Raw genomic sequence first — 12,497 nt, forward strand, 5'->3', positions numbered from 1 at the left:
CTCCCTCCCTCCCTCCCTTCCTTCCTTCCTTTTTTTTGGTGGATTTTCGTTCTGGTTGACCAGGCTGGAGTGCAATGGTGCGATCTCAGCTCACTGCAACCTCCACCTCCCAGGTTCAAGCAATTCTTAAACCTCAGCCTCCCAAGTAGCTGGGATTACAGGCATGCACCACCACACCCAGCTAATTTTTTTTTGTATTTTTGGTAGAGACGGGGTTCTACCATGTCGGTCAGGCTGGTCTCGAACTCCTGACCTCAGGTGATCCACCCGCCTTGGCCTCCCAAAGTGTTGGGATTACAGGTGTGAGCCACTGTGCCCGGCCCCCACTCTTTCGTTGTAGAACACATTGACAGGGCAGGTGGTAAGCATTGATCTCAAAATTGTCAGCCACAGCCAGAACTGTGTACCTACTACATTTCAGCCCTAGCCTAAAAATGTACAGTATGTCAACCAGCTTGCCTGGCTTCTGTGTGGTTGTCGCAGATAGAAGAGGCAGCACTTGTCTTCCTGGAGTTAATGATATTTATCAGGAAATGGGATAAAAGGACAGCAATGAAAACCAGAGTCATTCAGCAGCTTCCCATCCATCTTCCTTTTACTGTGGAATGCAGTGTGGCTCCAAAGAGAAACAAACACCTTGTTTCTGGGAAGTTAGCAAGACCTTTAGCTACCATGTTATTTCCTCTTCAAAGCTCATTTAATTCAATGGCTTATCTCCTGGCCCTAAGAAAATAACTTAGCTCAAAACAAAGGCAACTGCTGCTTATTTTGCTCATGATTTGTAAGCCTGACTGCCGCCCTGCTGCCTGCCTGCAACACATCTCTTGGTTCTGGACCATGCCTAGTAAACATTCTGGGTAAATATGGGACATTTCCTGGAGACTCTGCTATTGGCCTGCCGCATGATAGATGTTGTGTGTTAAGGCATAAGACAGTATTTATAAAGATACTTAGTCTTTGGAATGTTGCAAAGTAAGAGAGGTTTAAGGGAAAGAAATTGCATAGCTAAAGTTATGAAAAGCTAGCTGGATCATTACTACAGTGATATTTTTTTTCTTTTCTTGGTTGTTGTTTTAGGGCCTCCATCCTTTATAGATGATTTATAACTGGGAGTGTCTTATTTACCCAGGTGGCTTTAACATTTCCGTTTTAAAATAAAGCCAACTAGATCCAAAAATCATCTGTGATATGAAAAAAGGTGGATGCACATTTGAGTGTATGTCATTATCACAACTACGTAAAAGGAAAAGTCCAGGGTAAGAATCCTGGTGAGAAATACATGACAATGGGCACCATTCTTTCTTGCATTTGTGGGTATTTTCTCTGTGCTTTTTCTTCAAGGCCATTACTCACCTTTTATGATGCTGGATTATTTTATGATTTTTTTTTTTTTTTGAGGCAGGATCTCACACTGTTGCCCATACTCAAGTGCAGTGGCACTATCTTGGCTCACCGCAACCTCCGCCTCCCGGGTTCAAGCGATTCTTCTGCCTAAGCCTCCCGAGTAGCTGGGACTACAGGTGCCCGCCACCATGCCTGGATAATTTTTTGTATTTTTAGTAGAGACGAGGTTTCACCATGTTGGCCAGGTTGGTCTCGAACTCCTGACCTCGTGATCCACCTGCTTCAGCCTCCCAAAGTGCTAGGATTACAGATATGAGCCACCATGCCTGGCCCTGTTTTATAATTTTTTAATATCGTAAAACTAAGCTCTTCCAATGATTTTAAAGTCCTTTATATTCTTTTTCCCTCTGAATTACATAATCCAAATTAAATAGCTGTTTGATGGTTCGTATGAAGTACCTTAAGTGTGTACACATTTTCAATTCTAGGCATTTATCTTCAGGAAGTACTTAGAGATGTAGCCAAAGATTTATGCTCATGCATTTTGATTAAAATGTTATATATAATTGTACAAATTGAAAACAACATAAATATCCAGCAATAGAGGAGTAGTTAAAATATAATGGGATTTTAAGCATCCACTAGAAAAGCAATTTTGCTAAAATGTTATGATGGAAAAAATGCTTACTAAATAGTACAAAGCTGTAAAACTATTACTTTGTATGAGGCTGACATTATAAAACATATCATCAAGAACCCCAGGAAGGTCAGGCTCAGTGGTTCATGCCTGTAATCCCAGCACTTTGGGTGACTGAGGCGGGAGGATCACTTGAGGTCAGGAGTTCAAGACCAGCCTGGTCAACATGGTAGAACCCTATCTCTACTAAAAATACAAAAATTAGCTGGGTGTGGTGGCACGTGCCTGTAATCCCAGCTACTCGGGAGGCTGAGGCAGGAGAATCACTTGAACCTAGGAGGCAGAGGTTGCAGTGAGCCGAGATCGTGTCACTGCACTCCAGCCTGGGCGTCACAGTGAGACTGTCTCAAAAAAAGAAAAAAAAAGAATCCCAGGAAAAATAAAGAGACCCAAATGTTAGGTGTTGGAATTAATTATATGACACCCTACAGGTGTCAGCCTCTGTATCCCTCTCTCTTTCAAATTCCATGCAGAATATCTTATGTATTGCAACTTTAAAAAATAAATAAATAAATAAGATCCTTATATGACAGAAATATAATCTAAAATCCCTTGAGGACATACTCTTTGCCATGATTTACAAAGGTGACTCTTTTTTTCTTGATATAAAATGTAAGGCTGAGTGTGGAGGCTCATGCCTGTAATCGCAGCACTTTGGGAGGCCATAGTGGGAGCTTGGGTTTGAGACCAGCCCAGGCAACATAGCGAGACCCCGTCTCTATGGGGCAAAAAAAAAAAAAAAAAAAAAAAGTCATTAAGTACATTCACATTGTTGTACAACCAATCTCTAGGACTTTTTTTCCAGACATGCAACTTTTCAATGAAATACTGTTTTGGAAGTCACATCTACAGTGACTGAGGTCCAGAGAAGGTGCGCTATGAATGCGTGCCTTCAAAGTTTTCAAAAACAAAGATTAGGGGAGAAGCAGGTTTTGGAAAAGCAGTCCAGTGTCTCGCCTCTGAATGTGCAGCCTGTATGGGGTTGAACTCACTTGTCTATGGAAACATTGGTGTTGTGTGTCTAAGTTAGTACCACCATCATCGTGCTTTTGTTCCTGGCCAGGATGGGAGGGCTGGGATCCCTCCTTTGACTTCTGGCTCGTGTCCAGGCAGTTTGCGTCACTGGACTGAACTGGGGCTTCTATCGTGTCACTGAGGAGCAAGTGTTGATTCTTCTTGGAGAAGGTAGTCTCTTGGCCTTCCTGGTAGACAGTGAGACCGTTAGACCCTCGGGGCAATAAAGCTATTCCTGCCTCAGAACTTTGCCAGCAAATCATCTTGATTCTTTAAACATGTAAATCTCAGGCTACAGATTTCAGGAAAAGTCACTTTTTTTTTCCTTACTGGGGACTTGCACAGCGTGTGACTTTTCATTTAAGCTTTATCTTGCGTGTCCTCCTGGTTCAGGCTGCTTGGGCTGGCAGGGGCCTCAGATCACAAATGCTGATAAAGCACAGTGACTCCACAGGGTGTGTGCTCTCCTCGGGAGCAGAACACTCAGCTCTGGGACAGGCCGCTGTGTACCCAAGGGCATGCCTAGATGGCCACGGGTGAGGACAGGGCATGATGGCACCTGGCTCTGACTCCGCATATTTTTCAAGTATGAAGTGATGTGAACTGGAGTCCCTGGGTGTCCTCTGCATCCACCTGCTCACCGAGTCCTTCTGAGCACAGCTTTGGCAGGAGCAGACAGTTGGGCTAGACCTCGACCTGCTGCCCTGGAAGGAGAGCCCTTGCCCCCTGCACCTGCTGTCACAGCTATGTCTTCCTGGGCCCCCTCTGGCTTGGGAGTCGTCTCCAGATCTGCACTGGTGTTTGGTCGTGTGAACTCCTAGTGTTCCCAGAAGAGTGAGCACTCATTTGGAGAACGGAGTCCTCTCATGGTGGCATTGCTTAAAATCCAAACCCAGAGTCAAGTCCAGAGGTCCTCGACCTGTGAGCCAAGTATGGTTTTTACATTTTTGAAAGGTCATACAACAAAATAAAACAAAACAAACAAATAAAAAAAAAAACAAGGAAGAATATATTAACAAAGGCCATCTGTGGCCTGCAAAGACTCAAATATGTGCTATCTGGCCCTTTCCAGAAAACTTCATCAGTCAACAACCTGTTTTCACCATAAACTGAAAATGGATTCCCTGACTGGGCATGGTGGCTCATCCCTGTAATCTCAGCACTTTGGGAGGCTGAGGCGGGCAGATCACCTGGGGTCAGGAGTTCAAGACCAGCCTGGCCAACATGGTGAAACCTTGTGCCTGCTAAAAAAACCTCACAAAATTTAGCCAGGCATGGTGGCACATGTCTATAGTCTAGCTACTCAGGAGGCTGAGGTGGGAGAATCACTTGAACCCAGGAAGCGGAGGTTTCAGTGAGCCGAGATCATGCCATTGCACTCTAGGCTGGGTGACAGGGTGAGACTCAGCCTCAAAAAAAAAAAAAAAAAAGGAAAGAAAATGGATTCCCAAGAAACCCAGATCACTAGTCACCTTTTCCTTGTTTGTACTTCTTTTAGGTTTTAGATTTCTGTGCTGATTTTGTAACTCCTTTTTCCCAACTTTCTCCCCCTCTCCAAAGAAATACAGCCCCTCGGACCCTGCATTTGCGTACGCACAGCTGACCCATGATGAGCTCATCCAGCTGGTCCTCAAACAGAAGGAAACGATAAGCAAGAAGGAGTTCCAGGTCCGCGAGCTGGAAGACTACATTGACAACCTGCTTGTCAGAGTCATGGAAGAAACCCCCAATATCCTCCGTGTCCCGACTCAGGTTGGCAAAAAAGCAGGAAAGATGTAAATCAGCAGGAAAAAAAACACCGAGACGTTTTTGTGACTTCACTTTCACCTGCTCTAGGGGTCAAGGACTCGCCCTGCCTGAGAACCACCAGCAGGCTCCGAATCATCATCTCCCTCACATGTTATCTGGCAAGAGTGAATTCTACCAATGGAAGCCAGGTTAATGATTACAATGAATCTTTTACTATACATTCCCAGGGCTTTATTTTTAAATGCCACTGTGCCTTTAACTAGGTTGTAAATATTTTATGCCCACGAGAGACGTGGTCATAAGATCTGATCCTGAGCCAGAGATTCAGATGGCACAGGAGGTATTAATGTATTTTAACACTGGGGTTTTCTTTCTTTCATACTGAGATTTTTTTCAATATGTATCCTCCAGCTCTTAAAGCTTACCTGAGAAAGCTTTAAATGAAAAAAGGACCATGCCATTGGTGCTGTGTTACATACACATACTTTCTTGGCTTTTGAGTAGCTCAGGTGTGGCTTTTGGCTGCAGATGTTAAATTTTGTACAATGTAAACCTACCCAGCTTCTCAAACTTGGGTCTTGTTTTTTGATGGGAGCAGGGGTGTTTAGAGTAAGCCTCTGAGTGTGCCTTTCGGATTTCGAACAAGCGGCCTTTTCTAAACATCAACTTCTACTCTCTAGCCTTAAAATATGTTCTGCTTAGATCCAGGGCCCTTTTACTGGAGACTGGAAAAGTAGAATTCAGGAATTAAAAGAATTACTCTTTATTCAATTCGAGGAACTTGGTTAAAGCCCCTCTTCTTATGAACAGCCAGGTTCCTGCTGGCTAGACCAGCCTGTTCAGCGCTTTGCTTGGGTGGTCCACGCACTCGCTAATACAGTTCTGGCAGGTGTGGAATGATGTCAATAGGATTGTTTGGCCTTTTCCCCCTGTGCCTTTGCTCAGTACCCTGGTTTCCTCAGCAACACTCCTTGTGAGGGACAGAGACAGGGTCCACCAACTCCCCAAGATGAAGAAGCCCCTTCAGGCCAGGGGCAGTGGCTCATGCCTGTAATCCCAGCACCTTGCAAGGCCGAGGAGGGTGGATCACTTGAGGTGAGGAGTTCGAGGCCAACCTAACCAACATGGCAAAACCCTGTCTCTACTAAAAATACAAAAATTAGCTTGGCGTGGTGGTGCGTGCCTGTAATCCCAGCTACTTGGGAGGCTGAGGCAGAAGCATCACTTGAACTTGGGAGATGGAGGCTGCAGTGAGCCAAGATCATGCCACTGCACTCCAGCCTGGGCAAGAGGTTTTTTAAGACTCTTAAAGAGCCTGGGCAATTTTTTTAAGATTCCGTCTTAAAAAAAAAAAAATAAAAAGAAAGAAAGAAGCTCCTTCACTGTGCAGGGGACAGGAGACCACGGATTGGACCACAAAGGGATTGAACTGCATCTGCGTGTCTGTCCTTTGAACACTTTCTCTCCCTGCCCAAAAGGAAACCCAAATTATTTCTGGGATACTGGGGAAATTGTAGTGAAGGGCTTACTGTAGTTAATAAAAGTGAAAAGTCAGTAGAAAACAGAAATGCCTCAGCCTTCAAATGGTTGCTTTTTTTTCCATTTTCCCTCATGAATAGACTCACTAGTATTTTACCCCCTTGTTATAAAATTGTGCAGAGCAAGAAGATGATACTTATTTTGAATTTGTATTTTAAAACTAGATTTATAGATTTTTTTAAAACTAGGACACTTGCTTCCTTCTTAGCTAAAAGTACCAGTTCAGATTTTTCAGGTAATTTTGTTATTACTCACTTAAGACTGGAATTAGTATGTTTCTGGTATTGCTCATTTTTTCTCCTGGCTATGATAGAATCTCATCTAACCTTGACATCTCTCCCAGGGGAAGAATATCACAGGCCAATAGTGTGGGCAGGGGTGGAGATGATAGCAGTTATTAAATTGGGAATCACTTTTATGTATGTCCTTGTTACATTGAGGTTAAAAGGCAAAATCATTGGCAGTGCAATCCCTTTCCAGGATTTTGTTTGCTGTGGCATTGGTTGTATCAGAGCACTTTAATCTGAAGGATGATACTGTAACTTGATTTATCTAATTAGCTTTTAATTATCTACAGCTATTTTATTTCTCTCCTACAGTACTGGGATCACTGCAACACTGTAAACTTCTCAGATGACTTGTATTTTTGTAGTGCTATGAAATTTATTTACATACTTATAAAGAAAACTGTATATTCACTTGAACTCTGAAAATGTACATGTATGGCTGGACGCAGTGGCTCATGCCTGTAATCCCAGCAGTTTGGGAGGCCGAGGCAGGTGAATCACTTGAGGTCAGGAGTTCGAGACCAGCCTGGTCAACATGGCAAAACCCCATCTCTACTAAAAATATAGAAATTAGCTGGGTGTGGTGGCAGCCACCTGTAATCTCAGCTACTCGGGAGGCTGAGGCACAAGAATCGCTTGAGCGAGGGAGGCGGAGGTTGCAGTGAGCTGAGATCATACCATTGCGCTCCAGCCTGGGCAACAGGTGAGACTCTGTCTCAAAAAAAAAAAAGAAAGGAAGTATACATGTATATATTTGTCCTACATTATGTTTTTTACTTGATATAAATGTATTTTTACTGTGATAGCCCAAATGCACTGGGGGGCAGTTGTGCTCTGCGTGGTTCTTCTTCCATTGGAGAGCTGGAGTAGAGACCTGCAGTGTTCATAAGGATGTTGGTTTGGAGATGTCTGCTGCTAGGACCTGGGGTGTGTGACTCAGTCCCCATATGAGAGGGACATCTGGGTGGAGGAGTGAATTCCTGTGCTCTGAAATGCCTTCTGGACAGTGAAGGACAATTGACTCAAGGGTACCTGGCTTCTGCTGCTGCTGAGAAAAAATTCAATTTATAGCATTTCTGCACCTCCCAAAGTAGATAACCTGGAGATCATTCAGTCAACAACTGTCCCTGAGGACTCAGTTTTCGGGGAGGGGTTATCTGGTAGAAGCTTTAGCCTGTTCTGAGCCATTAGCAGACATTAGTGAATTGGAGCACTGGAGAATCCTACAAATGGACTGTATCTCAGAAGAGGTGGGGCCTCCTTCCAACTGCTGCAGATGCTGACAGACCCTGGGAGGCAGCTGTGCTCTGGAGAAGCCGGAGCAGCTCATTTCTTGGCCTAGCCTGGCTGCCTCAGAAAGAGCAGTCAGGACTTGAAGGAAGCATCAAATTCTATACCCGTAAACTGCAGTTGGAGGTCAGCTTTTTGAAATGTCCAGCATTTGCCCGATTGTTTCAGATCATCTAATTCCTCAGGCTTTGGCAGGTATCCTGCCCTCCATCTTATTCCAGTGTGTTCACCTCATCAAGGCAGCAGAGTGGATGAAGGAGCAAGCCTGCCCTTTGCCATACTGAAGAGCTGTGGGCCCCAATTGGTGACGGCGCCGCACATGCCTGTATGAAGGCGATACAGGTGTATGTGCACGTGCCTGTATGAAGGAGATACAGGTGTGTGTGCACATGCCTGTATAAAGGAGATACAGGTGTGTGTGCACATGCCTGTATGAAGAAGACACAGGTGTGTGCTTCTCAGTTTTGCTAACAGTGGGAGCTCAACGGGGCAGAGAGGGAGGAAGGTCCATGATACTCAGCCATATACTGGAGAGGCAATTTAATGTTAAATGACACGCCATTCTTCCTTCCTGGGTCCCTTCTCCCAGTCAACTTTTCTTTTTCTAGAACTAATAATTATCTCTCACGACTGAAAAATTAATTGCCTTAAGTAGAGAACTTAATTCCTAGTATCCACCAAACTTAACTCCGTGGTGTCTCCGTATCTACTATGTGAGCTACTTAACTGATGCCCCCTTCCTCCAACTGAAGGATCGCCCAATGTTTTTGGATTATAGAATTATTATTTCCTGCTTTCTTTCTTTGAGACTTTTGAATTTCTTTGGTTTCGTTTTTAAGAAGTAACCCAACATTTCCTACAACACTAAATGAAATGGTACTACCTTTCAAAGATTTGTGTCTGTAGTTTGGTATGGGTGTAATAAAAATTTATTCTGTCTTCCTGGAAAACCTCTCTTGGTGGGGGTCGGGGGATGTCCAGTGTTTCTCATCCCATGAGGGTCTCTCACTGGGATTTCTGCTGCTGCCATCTTGCCTGGTGCCCAGGAGTCCCAAGGTCCTTTTTCTCAGAGAGGACAGACATGTCTGGTCCCTTCGGATGCACCCTTCACCTTGGCCTGAAGAACCATGGCACTGGCCAGAGAAACTGAGTTGGAATGTGTTGCCCCCTTTTCCTTTGCAGCCAGCACCCTTGGCTGAGCATATGAACAGGGTCTTTCCTCAGTTCCCACCCCCACCACACACACAGGTTCCCACAGAGTAATGTCTTCACTTTGCGGGCATGAGTTGAATTCAGGCTGGGCTCAACTGCCCCATCTGGGAACCAGGTCCTTGTTCAGTTGACTTTGTTGGTCCGTGTGTGAACAGAGGGTATTAGGGATGCACAGGAGTCTCCTGGAGCTCATCTCGCCAAACCCCAGGCCCTTCCCAAGGAGGTGAGAGGTGTGCCTACCCCGCAAGCAGTGCACGTGTTCCACACTCCAAGGTCCCAGACCTCTTGGAATGGAGGCAATGCTTTTGCTCTTAGAGATGAGTCACATTGTAGAGAGAGAGAGGCAGGTGGTGCCTGTGAGACTCCTGGGCTGGGATGGGGGAGCTTCCCTGAAGCCTACCTGGTTTTGGTGGGGAGGCCTGGTGATTCCAAGTGGACGTCGACCGCCATGTGTAGTGACATGAAGACACTAATACATGTTATTTTATTTATTAAATATCTTAATAAAACAGCCCTCTAAATGGAAGGTCTTCAAGGAAGGAAAGTTTAATTACACAAATGACCCCAACTTTTCTTTCTCAGATTTATTCCCCTTGCCTTTGGAGTTTTCTCTGGTTCTTGCTACTGCCACCAAACCCAGCCGTCAGGGCCAGGCGATTGTATTTTTCAAATTCCAGCCCAAGGAGGGAGACACAACCATCTTTTCTCTTGAGTCCCCTTAGCCCAGTAGCTAGTCATGGAAAGTTTAAAAAATAAATAAATACCAGGCCTGGCACGGTGGCTCACTCCTGTAATCCCAGCACTTTGGGAGGCCGAGGCAGATGGACCACCGGAGGTGAGGAGTTCAAGACCAGCCTGGCCAACATGGTGAAACCCTGTCTCTATTAAAAATACAAAAATTAGCCGGGCATGGTGGTGCATGCCTTTAATCCCAGTTACTTGGGAGGCTGAGGCAGGAGAATTGCTTGAAACCAGGAGGCAGAGGTTGCAGTAAGCCAAGATCATGCCATTGCATGCCAGCCTGGGTGACAGAGCCAGACTCCATCTCAAAAAAAAAAAGGGGTGGGGGGGGAAATAATTATAGGATATATGAACAACATAAAAGGTGAACTTTCCCAAATCCAAAATTCTGAGGCAAAGTCAAGCCCCAAAGGTCTGGAGGCGGCCAGCCACTCGGCTAGGTGGCCCCAGTTGTTCTTAGGTGACCTGAATTCCCTTGTGCTCCATTCTGGAGGAGCAATAGACACTGTTCCCCTCCTCTACTCCTGACTGCTGACTCATTCTAGATTTTCCCTTTTTTTCTTTTGCCTTTTTTTTCTTTTTTTGAGACGAAGTCTCACTCTTGTTGCCCAGGCTGGTGTGCAATGTCGCAATCTCAGCTCACTGCAACCCCCGCCCCCCAGGTTCAAGCAATTTTCCTGCCTCAGCCTCCTGAGTGGCTGGAATTACAGGCACCCACCACCATGCCTGGCTAATTTTTGCATTTTTAGTAGAGACGGGGTTTCACCATGTTGGCCAGGCTGGTCTCGAACTCCTGACCTCAGGCAATCCCCTGCCTCCGCCTCCCAAAGTGCTGGGATTACAGGCATGAGCCACGGCTCCCGGCCCTCCAGATTTTTCTAAGTAACATCATAACATGTTTGTTCTTGGAAAAGAAAAAAGTTCTAATTTCCCCACTACCAAGAGGTAACCACTGTAGTTTTGACTTGTCCTGGCATTTTTTCTCTCATAAACAGCCACGCTTTACAAGGAAGATAGGATCACACAGTCTGTACTGTTGTGAACGTATCTCCATGCCTTTCAGTAGCGGGCAGCTATGTGTGTTCTGCAACAAGGACTGATAGAATTCCCAGGAGAACCTTTCCTGGCTAACAATTCCCCTTGGCAAAAAAAAAAAAAAAAAAAAAAGCTACAGCAGTCACAAAGACAATCTAGGTCCCTTCTGGCCCAGGTTACAATTGTAGCCACCTGTGGATCAGAGTGGGGACTTGCCGGGGAACACCCTGCCCACCCCCAATCAGGAAAATAGTCACTTACCAGGCATGGTTACCATTCTTTAACTGGGGCCAGTGGTCAGCACAACAGCCTCCATTAGCCCTTGGACCCAATCTCAACAAAGGCAGCCTGCCCCCTGGGCTGCTCTGCGGGTGTCAGCTTTTGGGCCCGGCACTTTTCTCCTACTGGGACATCATGAACTATCACTTCTGACTTGAAACTGGCTTCCTTGAGCCCTTTGAGGGCAGGGTTTTCCAGTGCCAAAAAGCCTCCTGAGGGGTTATGTCCTTACTTGGCCTTTCGACTTTCTGTTACTTTACACAGATACCTGTGTCTTGAACCTGGGAAAGAGTCGCCTTGGGGACATGATATGGCTCTCACAGAGTTGAGAAAAAGCTGCCTCTGTCCTTATGGACCGCTCACTTCAGGCTAAATCCTGATTGCAAAAGGAAGGCCTGCTTCTTAAAGCAGTGAGATGTACTATTTTTAATAATTCTCATCCAGGTCAATAATGTCTCCATTGTGCAGCTGAGCAAACAGACCCAGAGAGGCAGCAGCACTCTCATTTGCCTAAGTCACACTGTGAGTTGTTAAGAGAGGATTTGATCTTATAACCTGTCTGACTTGCAGGCCTAGAACAGGTCAGCCAACTACAGCCTGCCTCCTGTTTTTGTATAACCTTCAAGAATGGTTTTTACTTTTTTTTTTCTTTTTAATGCTTCAAAAAAAGTCAGCTGGGTGCAGAAGCTCACACCTGTAATCCCAGCACTTTGGAAGCTGAGGCATGATACCGTGAGCCCAGGAGTTTGAGTCCAGCCTGGGCAACACAGTGAGACTCCCCCGCCGCCCCACCACCATCTCTACAAAATAGAGAATAACAAATGAATAAGCTAGGCATGGTGCACATCTCTAGTCCCAGCTTCTTGGGAGCCCAAGTAGGGAGGACTGCATGAGCCCAGGAGTTTAAGGCTGCAGGGAGCCTGGGTGACAGAGTAAGACCCTATCTCCAAAAAATAAAGAAAAGAACCAAAACAACAGTATTTCATAACACATACAAATTATACGGAGGGCTGGGAGCAGTGGCTCACATGTGCAATTCCAACACTTTGGGAGGCCGAGGTGGGCAGATCACCTGAGGTCAGGTGTTCAAGACCAGCCTGGCCAACATGGTGAAACCCCATCTTTGGCCGGGCGCGGTGGCTCATGCCTGTAATCCCAGCACTTTGGGAGGCCGAGGCGGGCGGATCACAAGGTCAGGAGATCGAGACCACGGTGAAACCCCGTCTCTACTAAAAATACAAAAAATTAGCCAGGCGCAGTGGCGGGCGCCTGTAGTCCCAGCTACTCAGGAGGCTGAGGCAGGAGAATGG

The 12,497-nt window shown here is 45.7% G+C and overlaps 1 protein-coding gene across 2 annotated transcripts in view; it reads left to right on the top strand.

Annotated features, from left to right (window-relative positions):
* RAB11FIP1 (RAB11 family interacting protein 1) overlaps positions 1-8,859 on the top strand; it is a 42,200-nt gene extending 33,341 nt beyond the window's left edge. For both annotated transcript variants that reach the window (XM_017849384.1, XM_017849386.1), the window contains one exon: positions 4,616-8,859. In XM_017849384.1, the coding sequence (XP_017704873.1) occupies positions 4,616-4,834 (219 nt within the window). In that variant the 3' untranslated portion in view covers positions 4,835-8,859. The remainder of the gene's footprint in view (positions 1-4,615) is intronic.
* The last annotated feature ends 3,638 nt before the right edge of the window (positions 8,860-12,497 follow it).

The sequence above is a fragment of the Rhinopithecus bieti genome, unplaced genomic scaffold (assembly GCF_001698545.2).
Source record: "Rhinopithecus bieti isolate Rb0 unplaced genomic scaffold, ASM169854v2 scaffold_32047, whole genome shotgun sequence".
Taxonomy (NCBI): domain Eukaryota; kingdom Metazoa; phylum Chordata; class Mammalia; order Primates; family Cercopithecidae; genus Rhinopithecus; species Rhinopithecus bieti.